The sequence below is a fragment of the Oncorhynchus mykiss genome, chromosome 9, assembly GCF_057628025.1.
Source record: "Oncorhynchus mykiss isolate SJ-2025 chromosome 9, ASM5762802v1, whole genome shotgun sequence".
NCBI lineage: Eukaryota > Metazoa > Chordata > Actinopteri > Salmoniformes > Salmonidae > Oncorhynchus > Oncorhynchus mykiss.
This window is the reverse complement of record NC_143030.1, coordinates 14,124,593-14,149,592: the sequence shown is the minus strand read 5'-3', so window position 1 is coordinate 14,149,592 and position 25,000 is coordinate 14,124,593. Positions and strand designations below refer to the sequence as shown.

The following is a 25,000-nucleotide window of genomic DNA, read 5'->3' as shown; positions in this document are numbered from 1 at the left end:
AGAACTTGAGGAACTTGTTCAAGAACGATCTAATGTAAACTATTAAAAAAATAAAACAAACTGGATGGAATATGGAGAAAAATGCAAAAAATTCTTCCTGAATCTCCAATACAGGAACGCTAACAAAAAATAATTGCAGAAACTCGTTACTGAAGACGGTGTCATCTATGATTCTCTGAATTATATTTTAAAAGAGGAAGCCAATTATTTTAGGCAGATGTTCTCTTTTCCGTCTCATCCTTTCCCACTGAATGAAGATTATGGTAAGGAAATCTTTCCAAATAATATAAAAAACCGGAAAATTAACAAATGTACAGAAAGATCAGTGCCAAGGCCAAATTACAGAGGAATAACTTCTTGAGGCTATTAAAACCTCTTGAAGCAAGGGGGCAGTATTTTGATGTTTGGATTTAAAAAAAATCCCAAAGTAAACTGCCTATTTCTCAGGCCCAGAATCTAGAATATGCATATAACTGTCAGATTAAGATAGAAAATAGTCTAAAGTTTCCAAAACTGTCAAAATATTGTCTGTGAGTATAACAGAACTGATATTGTAGGCGAAAACCTGAGGAAAATCCAACCAGGAAGTGCTGTTTTTCTGTAACTACTCTGTTCCATTGCAAGCCTATCCTCCATTTAAAGGGATATCAACCAGATTCCTTTCCCTATGGCTTCCACAGGGTGTGAACAGTCTTCAGACATAGTTTCAGGCTTTTATTCTGAAAAATGAGCGAGAATGATCACATCGCGTCAGTGGATAGCTAGGTGTCCCCAGATTTGTGCATGCGTCAGGTAGCCTGTTTCTGGTCTCAGGTTCAGGAATGGCTGAAAATGCCTTTACAACAGGCCCACAAGCCCTCAGTCCAGCCTCGCTCAGCCTATTGCGGACAGTCTGAGCACTGATGGAGGGATTGTGCGTTCCTGGTGTAACTCGGGCAGTTGTTGTTGCCATCCTGTACCTGTCCCGCAGGTGTGATGTTCGGATGTACCGATCCTGTGCAGGTGTTGTTACACGTGGTCGCCACTGTGAGGACGATCAGCTGTCCGTCCTGTCTCCCTGTAGCGCTGTCTTAGGCATCTCACAATACGGACATTGCAATTCATTGCCCTGGCCACATCTGCAGTCCTCATGCCTTCTTGCAGCATGCCTAAGGCACGTTCAGCAGGGACCCTGGGCATCTTTCTTTTGGTGTTTCTCAGAATCAGTAGAAAGGCCTCTTTAGTGTCCTAAGTTTTCATAACTGTGACCTTAATTGCCTATCGTCTGTAAGCTGTTAGTGTCTTAATGACCGTTCCACAGGCGCATGTTCATTAATTGTTTATGGTTCATTGAACAAGCCTGGGAAACAGTGTCTAAACCATTTACAATGAAGATCTGTGAAGTTATTTTGATTTTTAGGAATTATCTATGAAAGACAGAGTCCTGAAAAAGGGGCGTTTCTTTTTTTTTGCTGAGTTTACAAGACACTATATAGACCAATGTATCAAACTGAAATACTAAATACTTTTGAAAGTATTGTATTTACATAAAATACAGGTATATTGGAGTATTTTATCATTTCAAATGCCTCACTACAACAACAACAACATTCTCAGTAACAAAGGACTGTGATATGCAGTTCTTTATCTAACTTAGTTGAATGCACTGACTCTGACACTCTGGATAAGAGTGTCTGCTACATGACCAAAACGTAAATGTAAATGTAAAGCACACTGGATATAATTATTGGCCTTGTTTTGTGTCGGAGCTCATTACAATAATACCCAGCATGCTTTGCAAGTGTTCATTTTTATTTTGGACATTTAGCAGGCAGACACTCTTAACACACCATAGTGCCATCAGACTTCTTATACCAAAGCAGGTTGAAAGGGTCCACAAAATTGTGAACCACTATAAAAAATTATATAGAAAAGTATTTTGTATTTGTAAAATATAAATTACTGGCCCGGAAAGTACGTTGTTACAAAATACATTGAATTATAGTTCAGGCCGGTGAAATAAATATGGCAAAATAATTTAAATACGTATTTCATATACATAAATACCGCCCATCTCTGCACACACACACACACACACACAATAATGACATCGGGTGGAGAGATTCAGGCTACTTCATAGAGAAATATCATGAGAGGTCATTTGTTTCCTGCAGCTAAATGCATGCTAGTTCAATGATGCATACGACCGCCATACACACGCTCTACACGCACACACGCTTCACACACATGCACGCAAACTCACACAAACACTCCTCCACATGCACACACAGAGCTTCTGCTTTCTGTAGACGTGTGGGATGACTGTTAACCACAATCTCCGGGAGAAAGTGTGTGTGTGTGTGTGTGTGTGCATACATGCGAAAGCCTTTGGGTTCAAAATAAGTTCAGAGAGAAAGCTTGAGAAGTGAACAAGGTTTCCCCCACTATGGTTCCATAGTGCGACGTTGTCATGAATCACGTTAACTGCAGAATTGACGGGAAATCTTTGTCCTGTGCTCATTACGTGACACATTAAAATGCCCAGGAGGTTATATGTGTAGTTCATAGAATGACCACTAGAGGCCGCCACTAGCTAACATCATGGAAGGTGGAACGTGTCAACGTGACGCATGCTAGACAAAGGGAAGAATAGGAGTGGAAGGCTATTGTTTAGACATGGTAATTAAACTAGGCAACACCTCGGGAATGAAAAATAAGTGGAAAAGGAAGGGAGTTATTAAAAAACAGAGTGAAAAACAGAACTTGGCAGAAACAGTGTGAAATAAAAAAGCCAGATGGCATTTATTTTCATGATTTTTTTTCCATCTATACAGTTTATTATATATATAAAATAAAAAAAACTCAAGACAAGGACAAAAATGTAATCACAGATAATCGATGAACCCCTTGTCATGGCTTATAAATCGCCGTGTGGTCCTAAGGTAGGGGAAACCCTACTGGGGGTGCCTCCTAATAGTCATAACAAGCTTACTCTCCTAGTCTCCTCTCTGTCATCAGCACCAATGTGAATGGATAGGAATAGGATAGGAGAAAGCAATATGGCGGAATCCTACTAGCAAACCAGCTTTCACCCGACCAGTAATTTTGTTCAGATCAGTGTGAATGAAGGAAAGGAGACAAGGAGAGGAGCCAACTCTATAGACTATTTACATGTGTTTTTATAGAGTGCGGCACAGTAGATTGTTGTGGGTATTGGAATGACATACATAGCAAAGTGCCATTAGAAATAGAACGAAACGAAAGGAATTGGAACTCAATAGCACAATTGAGTTGAATGGGTGTGCCTGTTCTACTCATTCTAATTCTATGATAGTATAGTGCCTTCCATTTTACACGTTGTTTACCTTGTGAAAAGGTCATACAGATCAGAATATATTGTAGTCTTGGATTGTAATGAAATGTTGATAATGTCTAAATCGACAGATATATTGTCTGTGAACAAAGATATTACACTACAGTAGATGGACCAAGATGATCAACTTTCACCTCACAGGTATGGAGTGCGGGGTAGTGCCAGAGTGAGAGATGGAGAGATGGTGTGTGTGTGTTCGTAAATGTTCTCCATCACCTTTCAAAAGAACCCTTTTGCCATTGGGGCACCAGGAGTCACGTTATGTCAAAAACATAACAATTATGTCATAACATTGTAATACACAGTATTACTGAGAAAAAAACCAAACTGTATTGTCTTGCATATTTAAAACAAATGAAAATAAGATTCTTCTAGTGTAAAACAGATTTCATTTCGTGAGCTATAATTTCAATCTTTTTATTTTATTATTTATGTACAAAGGGAATCTGAAGACTTTTAATCTGCAGAAAAGAAGTATAAATATGTGTACTTCTCTTTTGTGTATGATACAGTTTACCAAAATAGTTTACTATTTACAAGCCCCCACATAACTGATCTCAATCAAAATAGTTTACTATTTACAAGCCCCCACATAACTGATCTCAATCAAAATAGTGATAACAAATTGCCATGGCAACATTGGCTGATCACCTCTGTAGTTCCTTTGGCCAATCAGTGATTTATATTACCCCAAATTGATCAGGGATTGGCTGTATTTCCCTGTGTATTAATTCACCTTTGACTGGCTCAAAGACCTTATGTGAGAGCAGGAGATAATCCGAATGGTTAATCTGCAATTGTTGTGTTTTTGAGCTATGCTTCCAAATCACACCCAATGACTTTGATACAAAAGTAAACCTCAGATTTGGTGTTGCAAATTCAACTGCTATTTTAGAAACATATCACAATAATACACTGAAAAACAGTGGACCAATTGCATTGCTGGAGGACGTTGATTTTATCCAATCACAGTGTGTTTTATACACCTATCCCTTTGATAGGAGAAATCCCTACAAGGGCGAGGATTTTAAATAACTTTATTAGTCCACTGTTCAAGCTTCAGACACAGAAACAACCAATGAGAATGCTTGGACTCCACTACTCTGTTGCTAGCTCTTTAGAGTGAAGCTTCTGTTTCCCAGGAAACCATGTGATGATGAGGTTCTGTGTGTTCCATGTGTTCCGTGAGTTCCGTTTTAAGTCCATTCCCTCTTTCCAATATGGCCTCCAGCGATAAGGGACAGCACACCTTGCGGGGAATGTAGCCATTTTGGGGTCGGAGGTTGGTTTATGCGGCAGCAGCGGATTGGCTGTGTAGTGCTCCGATCACTCTGAAGCAACCAATCACATTCACTCAAACCGTCCATTCAAGTTAGGTATAACCATGGCACTTTCTACAACCTTCTAGAAATGTACACACACCTGTTATTACCAGTTATAAAGCCTTCATACGCCCTTTATATCCCCTGTCCATGTCACACTTCTAACCCCAGTGTTTCTATACAGGAATGAGGTCAATTTACTGACCCCTGACATTTAACCTTTGACCACACTCCTATGAGTTCTGCTCCAGGTACTCGTCTATCATAGTGAGGTTATTGAGCCAGTCCTCGTTCGACCCCACCAGAGTATCAATAAAGTCTACCTCCCCTCCTCCACCACCACCAGGTCTACCCCCCATCCCCCCATTACTCTGCCCCCGCTGAGTGTACTCATACGGGGGTAGCTTGTGTCCAGGGTTCCCCTGACCTGGTCCATACCCAGGCCCATGGGGATGGGGATGTTGGTGTGGGTGTTTGGCGACGACGGCCCCAGAGGCAGGATAGCTAGGTGGGGCCATACCGTGGCCTGGGTGGTGGATCATACCAGGGGGAATGGGTTTCATTCCAGCCAGGGCCGAGAGGGGTCCCCTGGGCCTCATACCAGGCTGAAGCCCTTGGTGGACCATGGAGGGTAGGGGCTGCCCTGCCGTGGATACGCCCAGCTTCTGCATCAGTCTCCTGGGTAAGGACGGCACCCCGACCCCTTGGTTGGAGGGTAACGATGGAGGTCCTTGGTGGGGGGCAAAATTGTTACCACCCCCGCCTCCGGGCATTCCCGACCGCAATGCCTGCTGGGTAAACTGGGTGTTGGGGTTCGGGTTGCAGCTTCCGTTGGCGCCTCCACCCCCTCCAGGAAATATGTGTCCGTGCGACTGCTGGTGATTAGCCAACGGGTCCATGTGGCCATCGCTGCAGGGCATGCGATGCTGCATGGAATTCACTAGCCCCCCCTGCTGCTGAGGAGGCCACATTGCAGTCTGTTGGTGTTGCTGAGCGGTAAACATCATACGAGGGAGTGGTGCCCCTCCACCACTATGGTGCAGGGCCTGTCGTAGATGCTGTGGGTGACCAGACCCCGACCCAGGCCCTGACCCGGGCCCCAACCCCCCGATTGTCATCCCCATCCTGGACACCTGTTGCTGCATCCCAGGCCTAGGAGGACCAGCAGGACCGCCCATTCCCATCATGCCGTGTGCCAACTGTGGTTGTCTCATTGGCATACTACCAGCACCAACAAACTCTCCACCCTGTAAACAACAACAAGGAGAATGAGGAAATGCAAGAAAAACACAAAAACAACTGTCTTGTCTCAACTGCTAGTTTATCTTACCTGTGAAGGGTGATAGAGGGGCTGCTTGGAGCCTGGAGGACCACCCATGAAGGCGCCTACCGGCCTGCCCACTTGGGTGAGAGATCCTGGGGGTCCAGGTTGGCCTGGGTGGCCTGGATGTCCAGGGGGAAGGGAGAGGTGACCGGGCCCAGATGGGAGGGGACCACCGTGGGATAGCTGGGGAACACCCAGGGGGTAACCTCCGCCTCCAACACAATCTGGAGGGAGAGGCCGACCACCACCTAGAAAGAGGCAAGGAGATAGAGAGAGAAGTGAGGGAAGGAGACAGAGAGAGAAGGAGATAGTGGGGGAAGAAGATGGCGAGTATAAGACCAGAGAATATCCATACTTCTAATTTCATGTCATGTTGAGTATCTGCTAGAGATAATGAAAGCCAAGATTATTTAGATAATACTTCCTGGAATGAATAGGAAAATAAAACGAGACATAAACGTCCTCTCACTGTCAACTGCGTTTATTTTCAGAAAACTTAACATGTGTAAATATTTGTGTGAACATAACAAGATTAAACAACTGAGACATAAACTGAACAAGTTCCACAGACATGTGACTAACAGAAATGGAATAATGTGTCCCTGATCAAAGGGGGGAAAAATCTAAAGTAACAGTCAGTATCTGGTGTGGCCACCAGCTGCATTAAGTACTGCAGTGCATCTCCTCCTCATTGACTGCACCAGATTTGCCAGTTCTTGCTGTGAGATGTTACCCCACTCTTCCACCAAGGCACCTGCAAGTTCCCTGACATGTCTGGGGGGAATGGCCCTAGCCCTCACCCTCCGATCCAACAGGTCCCAGATGTGCTCAATGGGATTGAGATCCGGGCTCTTCTCTGGCCATGGCAGAACACTGACATTCCTGTCTTGCAGGAAATCATGCACAGAACGAGCTGTATGGCATTGTCATGCTGGAGGGTCATGTCAGGATGAGCCTGTAGGAAGGGTACCACATGAGGGAGGAGGATGTCTTCCCTGTAACACACAACATTGAGATTGCCTGCAATGACAACAAGCTCAGTCCGATGATGCTGTGACACACCACCCCAGACCATGACGGATCCTCCACCTCCAAATCGATCCCGCTCCAGAGTACAGGCCTCGGTGTAACGCTCATTCCTTCGACGATAAACGTGAATCCAACCATCACCCCTGGTGAGACAAAACCGAGACTCGTCAGTGAAGAGCACTTTTTGACAGTCCTGTCTGGTCCAGCGACGGTGGGTTTGTGCTCATAGGCGACGTTGTTGCCAGTGATGTCTGGTGAGGACCTGCCTTACAACAGGCCTACAAGCCCTCAGTCTAGCCTCTCTCAGTCTGTTACAGACAGTCTGAGCACTGATGGAGGGATTGTGCATTCCTGGTGTAACTCGGGCAGTTGTTGTTTCCATCCTGTACCTGTCCCGCAGGTGTGATGTTCGGCTGTACCGATCCTGTGCAGGCGTTGTTACACGTGGTCTGTCACTGTGAGGACGATCAGCTGTCCGTCCTGTCTCCCTGTAGTGCTGTCTTAGGCATCTCACAGTACGGACATTGCAATTTATTGCCCTGGCCACATCTGCAGTCCTCATGTCTCCTTGCAGCATGCCTAAGGCACGTTCACACAGATGAGCAGGGACCCTGGGAATCTTTCTTTTGGTGTTTCTCAGAGTCAGTAGCAAGGCCTCTTTAGTGTCCTAAGTTTTCATAACTGTGACCTTAATTGCCTACCGTCTGTCAGCTGTTAGTGTCTTAACGACCGTTCCACAGGTGCATGTTCGTTAATTGTTGATGGTTCATTGAACAAGCCTGGGAAACAGTGTTTAAACCCTTTACAATGAAGATCTGTGAAGTTATTTGGATTTGGATGAATTATCTTTGAAAGACAGGGTCCTGAAAAAGGGACCTTTCTTTTTTTGCTGAGTTTATATTTACATGTTAGTGTGGAGTTTGACTGTACCTGTAAATGTTGTCCCCTGCTGACACTCAGTCATCTGTTCCATCTGCCTCTTCTGCTCCTGGTGAACAACACAACATCCCCATATTTATCTATTAACACAAAGACACTGGCCAAAAAACAAAACAACTTCAAAAAGCCCAAGATCCTGTCTGTCTGTCGGTCAATTTCTCTCTCTCTACCTCCCTCTCTACCTCTCTCCTTACCTCTCTATCTCCGTCTCTACCTATCTCTCTACCTCTCTCCTTACCTCTCTACCTCCCTCTCTATCTCCCTCTCTACCTGACTCTCTAACTCTCTCTACCCCCCTCCTTACCTCTCTCTCTACCTCTTTCTCTATCTCTCTCCTTACCTCTCTCTATCTCCCTCCCTATCTCCCTCTCTTCCTCTCTCCCTATCTCTCTCTACCCGGCTCTCTACCTCTCTCTACCCCCCTCCTTACCTCTCTCTACCTCCCTCTCTCCCTATCTCTCTCTACCTGACTCTCTACCTCTCTCTACCCCCCTCCTTACCTCTCTCTCTACCTCTCTCTACCCCCTCCTTACCTCTCTCTCTATCTCTCTCCATCTCCCTCCCTATCTCCCTCTCTTCCTATCTCTCTCTACCTGACTCTTTACCTCTCTCTACCCCCTCCTTACCTCTCTCTCTACCTCTTTCTCTATCTTTCTCTCTACCTCCCTATCTCCCTCTCTTCCTATCTCTCTCTACCTTACTCTCTACCTCTCTCTACCCCCTCCTTACCTCTCTCTCTACCTCTTTCTCTATCTTTCTCTCTACCTCCCTCAGTACCTGTTGTAGGTGCCTCCTGATGAGCAGCAGGTTGTTGTAGTTGGTCTGGGTTGAACGGGGGACAGATGGGTCCTGAAGACCTGGGATCTGCTCCTGGAGAGAGGGTGGGGGTGGGGGATGGGGGGGGGGGGGAGATAATGGTCAGATATAGACATAACAGAGAAGCAAAATGTAGAAAATGTGCTAATTTTCATGATAACAAAATGCTTTCCTTTCATGACCAAAAAGCATGCACAGGAGATTTGGTTCGGGGTGCAGAAAGAAATGAAATGCCTATCCAAATAAAGGTATGTCTAAGAACAAAAAAGACCCACAGCCAGACAAGTCGTTTCCCTGCTTTGTTATAAAACATGGCCTCCTTCCTTCCCGACCGGTGGGGTCGTAAATAACTGTGTGTGTGTGTGTGTGTTCCAAGTGGTTCCCAGAGCCAAGGCTATTTGTTTGTGTTGGCCATCTAGACTGTCCCCAATCAGTCGTTCCCACGTGAGCAACTCTTCCCCCATCCCTCCGTTGCTCCCTCCCTCCCTCCCCGATCCCTCCCTCCCTCCGTTGCTCCCTCCCCCCTCCCTCCCTCCTCCCTCCCTCCCTCCCTCCCTCCCCCCTCCCACCTCCCCCCTCCCTCCCTCCCTCCCTCCCTCCGTTGCTCCCTCCCCCCTCCCTCCCACCTCCCTCCCTCCCTCCCCCATCCCGCCGTTGCTCCCTCCCCCCTCCCTCCCATCCCTCCCTCCCCCCTCCCTTCCATCCCTCCCTCCCCCCCTCCCTCCCTCATCCCGCCGTTGCTCCCTCCCCCCCTCCCTCCCATCCCTCCCTCCCCCATCCCCCAATTGCTCCCTCCCTCCCTCCCTCCGTCCCCCATCCCTCCGTTGCTCCCTCCCTCCCCCATCCCTCCCTCCCATCCCTCCCTCCCTCATCCCTCCCTCCCTCATCCCTCCCCCATCCCTCCCTCCCCTTTCTCCCCTGGTTATCACAAAGCCAGCACATTCCAAAGATGTATAGCCTTTCCCTGCCGCCACCAAAACACGCACACACACGCACGCACACACACTCGCACACACACACGTGCACACACACGCGCACGCACACACGCGCACACACGCACACACTAAGCTCTTCTTGACACCATGGCTAGGGATGGTGTGTTAAAAGGAAAAGGGGCGAGAGGGGAAGGAGGGAGAGTTACTTCACTGTACTGCTGCTGAGCCACTATACTCTCTCCTTCCTTCTCTCTCGGTGTTTTCTCAGCTTCGCTCCTCCCCTCCTACATGACCTCTTATTTAGAGCCCAAGTCATTAAGGCGCCACGCTTTAATCAACTGGTCTATGGGAACACCATAGAAAAGACCTTGTGAAGATGCTGGAGGAAACAGGTACAAAAGTATCTATGTCCACAGTAAAACGAGTCCTATATCAACATAACCTGAAAGGCCGCTCAGCAAGGAAGAAGCCACTGCTCCAAAACCACTATAAAAAGCCAGACTACGGTTTGCAACTGCACATGGGGACAAAGATCGTACTTTTTGGAAAAATGTCCTCTGGTCTGATGAAACAAAAATAGAACTGTTTGGCCATAATGACCATCATTATGTTTGGAGGAAAAAGGTGGAGGCTTGCAAGCCGAAGAACACCATCCCAACCGTGAAGCATGGGGGTAGCAGCATCATGTTGTGGGGGTGCTTTGCTGCAGGAGGGACTGGTGCACTTCACAAAATAGATGGCATCATGAGGTAGGAAAATTATGTGGATATATTGAAGCAACATCTCAAATGGGTTTTCCAAAAGGACAATGACCCCAAACATAGTTCCAAAGTTGTGTCAAAATGGCTTAAGGACAACAAAGTCAAGGTATTGGAGTGGCCATCACAAAGCCCTGACCTCAATCTTATAGAAAGTTTGTGGGCAAAACTGAAAAAGTGTGTGTGTGAGCAAGGAGGCCTACAAACCTGACTCAGTTACACCAGCTCTGTCAGGAGGAATGAGCCAAAATTCCCCCAACTTATTGTGGAAAGCTTGTGGAAGGCAACCCAAAACGTTTGACCCAAGTTAAACAATTTAAAGGCAATGCTACCAAATACTAATTGAGTGTATGTAAACTTCTGACCCACTGGGAATGTGATGATAGAAATAAAAGCTGAAATAAATAATTCTCTCTACTATTATCCTGACATTTAACATTCTTAAAATAAAATGGTGATCCTAACTGACCTAAGACAGGGAATTTTTACTAGGATTAAATGTCAGGAATTGTGAAAAACAGAGTTTAAATGTATTTGTCTAAGGTGTATGTAAACTTCCGACTTCAACTGTCTGTCTGTCTGTCTGTCTGTCTGTCTGTCTGTCTGTCTGTCTGTCTGTCTGTCTGTCTGTCTGTCTGTCTGTCTGTCTGTCTGTCTGTCTGTCTGTCTAGTCCAGTCCCAGAGGGAGTATCAGGTCTCTCTTCCAGTGGAAAGGAATGGCATGTCAGCAGCAGGGCTGGTAATGGCTATTGATCTAACCTACACCACCTCTGAGAGAGAGAGGACAGATAGAGAGAGAAAGAGGATAGATCTAGAGAACAGATGGAAGGGAGGACAGATAGAGAGAGAGAGAGAGAAAGGGGTAGAGAGAGAATAGGGACAGAGAGGGGGGGGGGAATAAGAGAAAGATGGATGCAGGAATGGGGTAGATAGAGAGAAAAAATATCTGCTTGTAACGTCACTTGGGGGTAGCAGGTAAACGCTGGAAAGAAATCAATCATATTTAGTTCAATATCACCTGAAACCAACCCTAAAACCAGACACCCACTTCAACCTCTATGGAAGTGTCAGTTCCTACAACCGCCACTAGATGGAGGAGTACTCTCTCCTCATCAGATTGTGATTCAGTGACCCTCTGATTGGTCCAGGACTGGGTCACCCTCTGCAACAGAATCTGTTATCTAGAGTAGCTAGGCTACTGCTACTTCTAATGACACTATTCCAATGTTTGTTTCTCTCTCTCTCTCTCTCTCTCACAAACTCACTCACTCAAAGGGAATTTGTGCCCAAAATAAAGCCAGTCTCTTTCTCTGATTTTATGCAGACTGTGTGTGTGTGTGTGCGTGTGTGTGTGTGTGTGTGACAAGCTCTATACCGTGACAAGCAGTGTTCTAATCCACTTGGCATTCAAATGTGTGTTGAACAGATTAGGATAACATGTACTGTATCAGCACAGTGTGGGAAATATCACAGTACACACACCCACACAGTGTTGTGTGTCAGGCTATAGATGCTGCTGCATGTGTGTGTGTATGTGTGTGTGTGTGTGTGTGTGTGTGTGTGTGTGTGTGTACGTGTGTGTGTGTGTGTGTGTGTGTGTGTGTGTGTGTACGTGTGTGTGTGTGTGTGTGTGTGTGTGTGTGTGTGTGTGTGTGTGTACGTGTGTGTGTGTGTGTGTACGTGTGTGTGTGTGTACGTGTGTGTATATGTGTGTACGTGTGTGTGTGTACGTGTGTGTGTGTGTGTGTGTGTGTGTGTGTGTGTGTGTGTGTGTACGTGTGTGTGTGTGTGTGTGTACGTGTGTGTGTGTGTGTGTGTGTGTGTGTGTACGTGTGTGTGTGTGTGTGTACGTGTGTGTGTGTGTGTGTGTGTGTGTGTATATGTGTGTGTGTGTGTGTGTGTGTGTGTGTGTGTGTACACGTGTGTGTGTGTGTGTGTGTTGGATATTTCACATGTTGTTTTCTTTCACTACAATAATACGTCTAGTCCTGGACAGCATTTGCGTAAACAGGAAGGTCTTCTATATAGTAAACCTTGCACCAGTCAGTCAGGAAGTGAAATTACCATGGGAAAAACACAACTAGAGACTGGAGGGAGAGATAGTGTGTGTGTGTGTGTGTGTGTGTGTGTGTGTGTGTGTGTGTGTGTGTGTGTGTGTGTGTGCGTGTGTGTGTGCGCGTGTGTGTGTGTACATAGACTGCCAAGGCTCAACTCCCTGTACACACATAGACTGAGATAGACTACTAGGGCTCAACTCCCTGTACACACATAGACTGAGATAGACTGCTAAGGCTCAACTCCCTGTACACACATAGACTGAGATAGACTACTAAGGCTCAACTCCCTGTACACACATAGACTGAGATAGACTGCCAAGGCTCAACTCCCTGTACACACATAGACTGAGATAGACTGCCAAGGCTCAACTCCCTGTACACACATAGACTGAGATAGACTGCTAAGGCTCAACTCCCTGTACACACATAGACTGCCAAGGCTCATCTCCCTGTACACACATAGACTGAGATAGACTGCTAAGGCTCAACTCCCTGTACACACATAGACTGAGATAGACTGCCAAGGCTCAACTCCCTGTACACACATAGACTACTAAGGATCAACTCCCTGTACACACATAGACTGCGATAGACTGCCAAGGCTCATCTCCCTGTACACACATAGACTGAGATAGACTGCCAAGGCTCAACTCCCTGTACACACATAGACTGGGTAGAGAGACACTGACACATCAGTGTACCAGTGTTTTGTACCAGTGTTTTGTACCAGTGTTGTGTACCAGTGTTTTGTACCAGTGTTGTGTACCAGTGTTTTGTACCAGTGTTTTGTACCAGTGTTGTGTACCAGTGTTTTGTACCAGTGTTTTGTACCAGTGTTTTGTACCAGTGTTGTGTACCAGTGTTTTGTACCAGTGTTGTGTACCAGTGTTTTGTACCAGTGTTTTGTACCAGTGTTGTGTACCAGTGTTTTGTACCAGTGTTGTGTACCAGTGTTGTGTACCAGTGTTGTGTACCAGTGTTGTGTACCAGTGTTGTGTACCAGTGTTGTGTACCAGTGTTGTGTACCAGTGTTTTGTACCAGTGTTGTGTACCAGTGTTTTGTACCAGTGTTTTGTACCAGTGTTTTGTACCAGTGTTTTGTACCAGTGTTTTGTACCTTGTTATCCGGTGTGTTCTTGAATAACATTGATCCAGCTGTCAGAACAGACAGTTTGACTGCTGCTAAGGCTTCAGAGACCTCATCTCCACGGCAACCTTCTACACTTCAGTTAGGTCTACTACTGGGAACTACTGCACTAGGAAATGCACACTACTTCACCAAGTAGACCCTCCACTTTACTGTCTATACTACTGCTACACTAAGAAGTACACACTACTACACTAAGAAGTACACACTACTGCACTATGAAGGAAACACCACAGCAGAAGTACAAGGTGGGTCTTAATAGCTATTCCTTTGAAATGTAGTTAAGTAGTGTACACTACAGAGGAGGGTGGAATGTAGTTAAGTAGTGTACACTACAGAGGAGGGTGGAATGTAGTTAAGTAGTGTACACTACAGAGGAGGGTGGAATGTAGTTAAGTAGTGTACACTACAGAGGAGGGTGGAATGTAGTTAAGTAGTGTACACTACAGAGGAGGGTGGAATGTAGTTAAGTAGTGTACACTACAGAGGAGGGTGGAATGTAGTTAAGTAGTGTACACTACAGAGGAGGGTGGAATGTAGTTAAGTAGTGTACACTACAGAGGAGGGTGGAATGTAGTTAAGTAGTGTACACTACAGAGGAGGGTGGAATGTAGTTAAGTAGTGTACACTACAGAGGAGGGTGGAATGTAGTTAAGTAGTGTACACTACAGAGGAGGTTGGAATGTAATTAAGTAGTGTAAACTACAGAGGAGGGTGGAATGTAGTTAAGTAGTGTACACTACAGAGGAGGGTGGAATGTAGTTAAGTAGTGTAAACTACAGAGGAGGGTGGAATGTAGTTAAGTAGTGTACACTACAGAGGAGGGTGGAATGTAGTTAAGTAGTGTACACTACAGAGGAGGGTGGAATGTAGTTAAGTAGTGTACACTACAGAGGAGGGTGGAATGTAGTTAAGTAGTGTACACTACAGAGGAGGGTGGAATGTAGTTAAGTAGTGTACACTACAGAGGAGGGTGGAATGTAGTTAAGTAGTGTACACTACAGAGGAGGGTGGAATGTAGTTAAGTAGTGTACACTACAGAGGAGGGTGGAATGTAATTAAGTAGTGTACACTACAGAGGAGGGTGGAATGTAGTTAAGTAGTGTACACTACAGAGGAGGGTGGAATGTAGTTAAGTAGTGTACACTACAGAGGAGGGTGGAATGTAGTTAAGTAGTGTACACTACAGAGGGTGGAATGTAGTTAAGTAGTGTACACTACAGAGGAGGGTGGAATGTAGTTAAGTAGTGTACACTACAGAGGGTGGAATGTAGTTAAGTAGTGTACACTACAGAGGAGGGTGGAATGTAGTTAAGTAGTGTACACTACAGAGGAGGGTGGAATGTAGTTAAGTAGTGTACACTACAGAGGAGGGTGGAATGTAGTTAAGTAGTGTACACTACAGAGGAGGGTGGAATGTAGTTAAGTAGTGTACACTACAGAGGAGGGTGGAATGTAGTTAAGTAGTGTACACTACAGAGGAGGGTGGAATGTAGTCTTTCTATCATGATAACATATATGACGTGTGTGTCTTTCACATAATGAAATTACAGTGAATCAATCAATGGTTCCTCGTGGCTAATGCTAACTAGAGCTCCAGCGCTACAGGGGGCTGCCTGCCTGATGTCAGCCCAGCAAGGGGGCTCGATGTGGGGCAGGGGGCTGTAACGTGGCTGGGTATGTGGTGTGAGAAAGGAGAGCTCGAGGGGGGGATGGGGGGGGGGGGGGTATGGTGTGTGTGTGTGTGTCTTTGCGTGTGTATAGTGTTTTGCATTTGCAGTCTGTCCCAGAGTCTGTGTGTGTGTGAGTGTGTGTCTGTCTGTGTGTTTCTAGCCAGCTTTGTGTGTGTGTGGTGTGTGCGTGCATGTGTCTGAGCGGAGCATGTGTGTGTGTGTGTGTGTGTGTGTGTGAGGGGGATGTTAATGAATGTGACGCCTGACCTAGTTCCACACTGCAGACATGACAGGGCTACCGCCCACCACCTTCCTTCTCTCTCTCTTCCCTTCTTTCTCTCTCCTTATTCTATCTCTCCTTTATTCTCTCTCCTTATTCTATCTCTCCTTTATTCTCTCTCTCCTTTATTCTCTCTCCTTTATTCTCTCTCCTTATTCCCTCTCTCCTTTATTCTCTCTCCTTATTCCATCTCTCCTTTATTCTCTCGCTCCTTTATTCTCTCTCTCCTTATTCTCTCTCCTTATTCTATCTCTCCTTTATTCTCTCTCTCCTTTATTCTCTCTCCTTTATTCTCTCTCCTTATTCCCTCTCTCCTTTATTCTCTCTCCTTATTCCTCTCTCCTTTATTCTCTCTCTCCTTTATTCTCTCTCCTTATTCCATCTCTCCTTTATTCTCTCGCTCCTTTATTCTCTCTCTCCTTATTCTATCTCTCCTTTATTCTCTCTCTCCTTTATTCTCTCTCCTTTATTCTCTCTCCTTATTCCCTCTCTCCTTTATTCTCTCTCCTTATTCCCTCTCTCCTTTATTCTCTCTCCTTATTCTCCCTCTCCTTATTCCCTCTCTCCTTTATTCTCTCCTTATTCTCTCTCTTATTCCCTCTCTCCTTTATTATCTCTCTCTCTCCTTTATTCTCTCTCCTTATTCCCTCTCTCCTTTATTCTCTCTCCTTATTCCCTCTCTCCTTTATTCTCTTTCCTTATTCTCTCTCTCCTTTATTCCCTCTCTCCTTTATTCTCTCTCCTTTATTCTCTCTCTCCTTTATTCTTTCTCCTTATTCTCCCTCTCTCTCTCTCTCCTTTATTCTCTCTCTCCTTTATTCTCTCTCTCTCCTTTATTCTCTCTCTCTCTCTCTCCTTTATTCTCTCTCTCTCCTTTATTCTCTCTCTCTCCTTTATTCTCTCTCTCTCCTTTATTCTCTCTCTCTCTCCTTTATTCTCTCTCTCTCCTTTATTCTCTCTCTCTCCTTTATTCTCTCTCTCCTTTATTCTCTCTCTCTGTGTGTGTGTGTGTGTGTATGTGTGTGTGTGTGTTGTTTGTAACCAAGGTGAAAGAGGGGGCTGAGGTAGAAGAAAGTGGAAGTAGGGAGAGAGAGAGAGGGGAGGGAGAGAGAGAGAGGGAGGGAGAGAGGTTGGACAGTGTGTCTGCGTATCAGAGTGTACACTGAGTACACAAAACATTAAGAACCCCTTCCTAATATTTAATTGCTGATTTAAATGGGAATCTGTTAAGCATGAAAAACCCAGCAGCGTTGCAGTTCTTGAAACACTCAAACCGGTGCACCTGGCACCTTCTACCCTACCCCATTCAAACAAACTTACATCTTTTGTCTTGTCCATTCACGCTCTGAACGGCACACATACACAATCCATGTCTCAAGGCTTAAATATCTTTCTTTAACCTGCCTCCTCCCTTCATCAACACTGATTGAAGTGGATTTAACAAGTGACATCAATAAGGGATCATAGCTCTCACCTGGATTCACCTGGTCAGTCCATGTCATGGAAAGAGCAAGTGTTCTTAATGTTACTACATAGAAGGAGGAGAGAGGAGGAAGAGAGACAGAGGAGAGGAGGAAAAGGAGGGGAGGAGAGTATACCAGTAACAGTGGGGGAATTTGAGTGTGTGTCCCCGGATAGCAGTCCCCGGATAGATTACTGCTTCAAAGCACTGAGAGAGAGAGAGACAGAGAGAGAGAGAGAGTGAGAGAGACAGACAGAGAGAGAGAGAGAGACAGAGAGAGAGAGAGAGACAGAGAGAGTGAGAGAGACAGACAGAGAGAGAGAGAGAGAGAGAGACAGAGAGAGACAGAGAGAGACAGAGAGAGACAGAGAGAGACAGAGAGAGAGAGAGACAGAGAGAGAGAGAGAGAGACAGAGACAGAGAGAGAGATTCCCTTTCTTCATTCCCATTCTCCATTCCCTTTCTTCATTCCCATTCTCCATTCCTTTCTTCATTCCCATTCTCCATTCCCTTTCTCCATTCCTGTTCCCCATTCCTGTTCCCCATTCCCGTTCTCCATTCCCTTTCTCCATTCCCTTTCTCCATTCCCTTTCTCCATTCCCTTTCTCCATTCCCTTTCTCCATTCCCTTTCCCCATTCCCGTTCTCCATTCCCTTTCCCCATTCCCGTTCTCCATTCCCTTTTCCCCATTCCCGTTCTCCATTCCCTTTCTCCATTCCTGTTTCCCATTCCCTTTCCCATTCCTGTTCCCCATTCCCGTTCTCCATTCCCGTTCTCCATTCCCTTTCTCCATTCCTGTTCCCCATTCCTTTCTCGTTCTCCAATCCCTTTCTCCATTCCTGTTTCCCATTCCCTTTCCCCCATTCCTGTTCCCCATTCCCGTTCTCCATTCCCGTTCTCCATTCCCGTTCTCCATTCCCTTTCTCCATTCCTGTTCCCCATTCCCTTTCTCGTTCTCCATTCCCTTTCCCCATTCCCGTTCTCCATTCCCTTTCTCCATTCCTGTTTTCCATTCCCTTTCCCATCCCCTTTCTCCATTCCCTTTCCCCATTCCCGTTCTCCATTCCCTTTCTCCATTCCTGTTTCCCATTCCCTTTCCCATTCCCTTTCTCCATTCCTGTTCTCCATTCCCTTTCTCCATTCCCTTTCTCCCATTCCCTTTCCCCATTCCCCATTCCTTTCCCCATTCCCTTTCCCCCATTTCCCTTTCCCCATTCCCTTTCTCCATTCCCTTTCCCCATTCCCGTTCTCCATTCCCTTTCTCCATTCCTGTTCCCCATTCCCTTTCCCTTTCTCAATTCCCTTTCCCCATTCCTTTTCTCCATTCCTGTTCTCCATTCCCTTTCCCTTTCTCCATTCCCTTTCTCCATTCACCTTTCCCCATTCCCTTTGTCCATTCCCTTTCTCCATTCCTGTTTCCCATTCCCTTTCCCCATTCCCTTTCTCCATTCCTGTTCTCCTTTCCCTTTCTCACTTTCTTTTCCCTTCTCCATTCCCTTTCCCCATTCCCTTTCCCCATTCCCTTTCCCCTTTCCCCATTCCCTTTCTCCATTCCCTTTCTCCATTCCCTTTCCCCATTCCCTTTCTCCATTCCCTTTCACCATTCCCCATTCCCTTTCCCCATTCCCCATTCCCTTTCTCCAATCTCCCCCATTCCCTTTCCCCATTCCCTTTCTCCATTCCCTTTCCCCATTCCCTTTCTCCATTCCCTTTCCCCATTCCCCATTCCCTTTCTCCATTCCCTTTCCCCATTCCCTTTCTCCATTCCCTTTCCCCATTCCCCATTCCCTTTCTCCTTTCCCCATTCCCTTTCCCCATTCCCTTTCCCCATTCCCCTATTCCCTTTCTCCATTCCCTTTCCCTTTCCCCATTCCCTTTCCCCATTCCCTTTCTCCATTCCCTTTCCCCATTCCCTTTCCCCATTCCCTTTCCCCATTCCCTTTCTCCATTCCCTTTCTCCATTCCCTTTCCCTATTCCCTTTCCCCATTCCCTTTCCCCATTCCCCTATTCCCTTTCTCCATTCCCTTTCCCTTTCTCATTCCCCATTCCCTTTCCCCATTCCCTTCTCATTCCCTTTCTCCATTCTCTTTCCCCATTCCCTTTCTCCATCCCCTTTCCCTTTCTCCATTCCCTTTCCCCATTCCCTTTCTCCATTCCCTTTCCCCATTCCATTTCTCCATTCCCTTTCTCCATTCCCTTTCCCCATTCCCTTTCTCCATTCCCTTTCTCCATTCCCTTTCCCCATTCCCTTTCTCCATTCCCTTTCCCCATTCCCTTTCCCCATTCCCTTTCCCCATTCCCTTTCCTCATTCCCCATTCCCTTTCTCCATTCCCTTACCCCATTCCCTTTCTCCATTCCCCATTCCCTTTCTCCATTCCCTTTCTCCATTCCCTTTCCCCATTCCCTTTCTCCATTCCCTTTCTCCATTCCCTTTCCCCTATTTCCCTTTCTCCATTCCCTTTCTCCATTCCCTTTCCCCATTCCCTTTCTCCATTCCCTTTCCCCATTCCCTTTCTCCATTCCCTTTCTCCATTCCCTTTCCCCATTCCCTTTCTCCATTCCCTTTCTCCATTCCCTTTCCCTCTATTCCCTTTCTCCATTCCCTTTCCCCATTCCCTTTCTCCAACCAAGCCTGACTGGCTCTTACCCTTCCTCTCTATTTCTCTGTCTCCTCTCTCTCTCTCCCCTCTTCCTCTCTCTTTCTCTCTCCCCCTCTCTGCCAGTCCAATGCCAGGGCATCCTGCCAGCTCGTTGATGTGTGTGTGTGTGTGTGTGTGGGGGGGGGGGGGGGGGGGGGGTGGCATGTCTGTGTTTGCCCATATTGCCAGTCTGTAACCGCTGGTGCAGTATGCCACAGTCACAACCATCCTGCCAGTTTCTCTCTCTCTGTCCTAGTCACAAACACACACACACACCCTGTGTCAGTCTACACACACACACACTGTGACAGTCTACACACACACTGTGTCAGTCTACACACACACACTGTGTCAGTCTACACACACCCTGTGTCAGTCTACACACACACTGTGTCAGTCTACACACACACTGTGTCAGTCTACACACACACTGTGTCAGTCTACACACACACTGTGTCAGTCTACACACACACTGTGACAGTCTACACACACACTGTGACAGTCTACACACACACTGTGTCAGTCTACACACACACTGTGTCAGTCTACACACACACTGTGTCGGTCTACACACTGTGACAGTCTACACACACACTGTCAGTCTACACACACACTGTGTCAGTCTACACACACACTGTGTCGGTCTACACACACACTGTGACAGTCTACACACACACTGTGTCGGTCTACACACACACTGTGAACATCCTTACACACACACTGTGTCAGTCTACACACACACTGTGTCAGTCTACACACACACTGTGACAGTCTACACACACACTGTGACAGTCTACACACACACTGTGACAGTCTACACACACACTGTGACAGTCTACACACACACTGTGACAGTCTACACACACACTGTGACAGACTACACACACACTGTGACAGTCTACACACACACTGTGTCAGTCTACACACACACTGTGTCAGTCTACACACACAGTCTAACCCCAACCCTAACACTAGCTCCTAAACCTAGCTCCGAACCCTAAACCTAACCCTAGCTCCAAAAACACTCAACCTAACCATAGCTCCTAACGCTACACCTAACCCTAGCTCCTAACTCTAAACATAACCCTAGCTCTTAACCCTAGCTCCTAACCCTAGCTCCTAACTCTGAATCTAACTCTAGCTCCAAAAACACTCAACCTGACCATAGCTCCTAACCCTATACCTACACCTAACCCTAGCTCCTAACCCTAGCTCCAAACCCTAGCTCCTAACTCTAAACCTAACCCTAGTTTATAACCCTAACCCAAAAACAAATCCTAGCTCCTAACCCTAAACCTAACCCTAAACCTAACTCTAGCTCCTAACCATAAACCTAACTCTAGCTCTTAACACTAAACCCAACACTAGTTTATAACCCTAACCCTAAAACTAACCCTAGCTCCTAACCCTAGCTCCTAACTCTAAACCTAACTCTAGCGTCTAACACTAAACATAACACTAAACCTAACCCTAGCTCCTAACCCAAAAACAAACCCTGGCTCCTAACCCTAGCCCCTAACACTAAACCTAACCCTAGCTCTTAACACTAAACCTAACTCTAGCTCCTAATCCAAAAACAAACCCTAGGTCCTAACACTTAACCTAACACTAGTTTATAACCCTAACCCTACAGCTAACCCTAGCTCTTAACCCTAGCACCTAACCCTGGTTCCTAATCCTCACTCCTAACCCTAAACCTAACCCTAGCTCCTAACCCTAGCACCTAACCCTAAACCTAACACTAGCTCTTAACCCTAACCCTAGCTCGTAACCCTAAAACTAACCCTAGCTCTTAACCCTAAACCTAACCCTAGCTCCTAACCCTAAATCTTAACCCTAAACCTAACCCTAAACCTAACCCTGGCTCCTAACCCTAGCGCTTAACCCTAAACCTAACCCTAGCTCTTAACCCTAGCACCTAACCCTAAAACTAACCCTAGCTCTTAACCCTAAACCTAGCTCTTAACCCTAGCACTGAACCCTGGCTCCTAACCCTAAAACTAACCCTAGCTCTTAACCCTGAACCTAGCTCTTAACCCTAGCACCTAACCCTGGCTCCTAACCCTAAAACTAACCCTAGCTCTTAAAACTAAAGCTAACCCTAGCTGCTAACCCTAAACCTAACCCTAGCTCCGAACCCTAAACCTAGCTCCTAACCCTAGCTCCTAACCCTTAATGCATTTCTAACCCTAAACCTAGCTCCTAAACCTAGCTCCTAACCCTTAATGCATTTCTAACCCTAAACCTAGCTCCTAACCCTAGCTCCTAACTCTGAATCTAACTCTAGCTCCAAAAACACTCAACCTGACCATAGCTCCTAACCCTAGACCCACACCTAACCTAGCTCCTAACCCTAGCTCCAAACCCTAGCTCCTAACTCTAAACCTAACCCTAGTTTATAACCCTAACCCAAAAACAAATCCTAGCTCCTAACCCTAAACCTAACCCTAAACCTAACTCTAGCTCCTAACCATAAACCTAACTCTAGCTCTTAACACTAAACCCAACACTAGTTTATAACCCTAACCCTAAAACTAACCCTAGCTCCTAACCCTAGCTCCTAACTCTAAACCTAACCCAAACCTAACTCTAGCGTCTAACACTAAACATAACACTAAACCTAACCCTAGCTCCTAACCCAAAAACAAACCCTGGCTCCTAACCCTAGCCCCTAACACTAAACCTAACCCTAGCTCTTAACACTAAACCTAACTCTAGCTCCTAATCCAAAAACAAACCCTAGGTCCTAACACTAAACCTAACACTAGTTTATAACCCTAACCCTACAGCTAACCCTAGCTCTTAACCCTAGCACCTAACCCTGGTTCCTAATCCTCACTCCTAACCCTAAACCTAACCCTAGCTCCTAACCCTAGCACCTAACCCTAAACCTAACACTAGCTCTTAACCCTAACCCTAGCTCGTAACCCTAAAACTAACCCTAGCTCTTAACCCTAAACCTAACCCTAGCTCCTAACCCTAAATCTTAACCCTAAACCTAACCCTAAACCTAACCCTGGCTCCTAACCCTAGCGCTTAACCCTAAACCTAACCCTAGCTCTTAACCCTAGCACCTAACCCTAAAACTAACCCTAGCTCTTAACCCTAAACCTAGCTCTTAACCCTAGCACCTAACCCTGGCTCCTAACCCTAAAACTAACCCTAGCTCTTAACCCTGAACCTAGCTCTTAACCCTAGCACCTAACCCTGGCTCCTAACCCTAAAACTAACCCTAGCTCTTAAAACTAAAGCTAACCCTAGCTGCTAACCCTAAACCTAACCCTAGCTCCGAACCCTAAACCTAGCTCCTAACCCTAGCTCCTAACCCTTAATGCATTTCTAACCCTAAACCTAGCTCCTAAACCTAGCTCCTAACCCTTAATGCATTTCTAACCCTAAACCCCCTAGAAATAACCTTTGACCTCCTGGGAACCAACAAAAGGACCCCAGTTGGTCAAATCTTTGTTTGTTTACTGTTCTTGAGGGGGACTTCTGCTCCCAAGAATAGTTAAACATATCCACACACACACACACCAAGGTCAACTGGTCTACAACAGCAATACACACGCACTAGCAACACTACTATACATCAGATAGACAACATAACATACATTCACTATCTATTTGTCTATATGTCGGTCTATCTATCTGTGTGTGTGTGTCTGGTAGCTGGACAGTTGTGTATTCCCACTGACAGAGACCAGACTATGTCAGTATGCATTAATCATATAATCTCTCTCTCTCTCTCTCTCTCTCTCCCTCTCTCTCTCTCCCTCTCTCTCTTCCCTCTCTCTCTCTCCCCTCTCTCTCTCTCCCCTCTCTCTCTCCTCTCTCTCTCTCCCCTCTTTCTCTCTCTCTCCTCTCTCTCTCTCCCTTCTCTCCCTCCCTCTCGCTCTCCCCTCTCTCCTCTCTCTCTCCCCCTCTCCTCTCTCTCCCCCTCTCTGAAAGAGCAGTAATAGAATTATGTTCTGTAAGAGCCAAACCGTGTGTGTGTTACAGTTGGAGCATCAGACTTATTCCCTCTGACAGCAGGCTTCCTGGAAGCTCTCCAGATCACACTGAGGAGAGGAGAGAAGAGAGAGAGAGGAAGAGAGGGGGTGGGGAGATGGAGGAAGAGAGAATGGGGAGATGGAGGAAGCTAAGAGAGTGAGGGAGAGAAAGAAGGAAGAGAAGACTAGAAGAGAAATGGAAAGATGGAGAAGAGAGGTTGGTTCATGAAAGAAAGGTGGCTGGAGAGAAGGGTGGGACACAGGTGAGAGGGGAGAGAAGAGGGATAGAGAGAGAGTGGGGGACAGAGAGAGAGGGAGGAGAGAATAGAGGGAGTGGGGGGACATAGGGAGGAGAGGATAGAGGGAGTGGGGGGACAGAGAGAGAGGGAGGAGAGGAAATAAGGAGTGGGGGGACAGAGAGAGAGGGAGGAGAGAATAGAGGGAGTGGGGGGACAGAGAGAGAGGGAGGAGAGGAGAGAGAGAGAGTGAGGGACAGAGAGAGAGGGAGGGAGAGGATAGAGGGAGTGGGGGGACAGAGAGAGAGAGGGAGGAGAGGATAAGAGGGAGTGGGGGACAGAGGGAGAGAGGGAGGAGAGGAAATAAGGAGTGGGGGGACAGAGAGAGAGAGAGAGAGAGAGAGAGAGAGGAGAGGATAGAGGGATAGAGAGAGAGAGTGAGGGGACAGAGAAAGAGAGAGAGAGAGAGGGGGGATAGAGAGAGAGAGAGGGGGGGGATAAAGAGAGAGAGAGAGAGAGAGAGAGAGAGAGATAGGAACAAGAGGATAGAGGGATAGATGGAGTGAGGGGACAGAGAGAGGGAGAGAGAGAGGGAGAGAGAGAGGGGGTGAGAGAGAGGGAGAGAGAGGGAGAGAGAGAGGGGGAGAGAGAGGGAGAGAAGGAGGGGAGAGGATAGAGGGAGGTGTAATAATGTAGAGGTCTATAATGACTGGGGGACAGACTAACCACTGCTGTTTACAGCCATATAGTGCAGCACGTCACACACACACACACACACACACACACACACACACACACACACACACACACACACACACACACACACACACTGTTCTCTCTGTAATGACTTGTCTAAATTGAGTATAAATAATGAATAGGTCTTCCTCTAATAGCTTCACACTGGAACAACAAGGACGAAGTGCCTCTATACACACTTACACACAACGCAGCACGACACACAGTCCCAAGAGAGAGAGAGTGTGTGTGTGTGTGTGTGTGTGTGTGTGTCTGTGTACAGTACCAGTCGAACGTTTAGACAC

At 46.4% G+C, this 25,000-nt stretch overlaps 1 protein-coding gene across 1 annotated transcript in view; it reads right to left on the bottom strand.

Moving 5' to 3' along the window:
* Positions 1 to 2,757: 2,757 nt before the first annotated feature.
* LOC110531443 (uncharacterized) overlaps positions 2,758 to 25,000 on the bottom strand; it is a 141,318-nt gene continuing 119,075 nt past the window's right edge. The window contains exons 3-6 of the mRNA XM_090183509.1: positions 8,744 to 8,836; positions 7,958 to 8,015; positions 6,005 to 6,246; positions 2,758 to 5,921 (exon numbers count right to left, since the gene is read on the bottom strand). Coding sequence (XP_090039635.1) covers positions 4,908 to 5,921; positions 6,005 to 6,246; positions 7,958 to 8,015; positions 8,744 to 8,836 — 1,407 coding nt within the window. The 3' untranslated portion in view covers positions 2,758 to 4,907. The remainder of the gene's footprint in view (positions 5,922 to 6,004; positions 6,247 to 7,957; positions 8,016 to 8,743; positions 8,837 to 25,000) is intronic.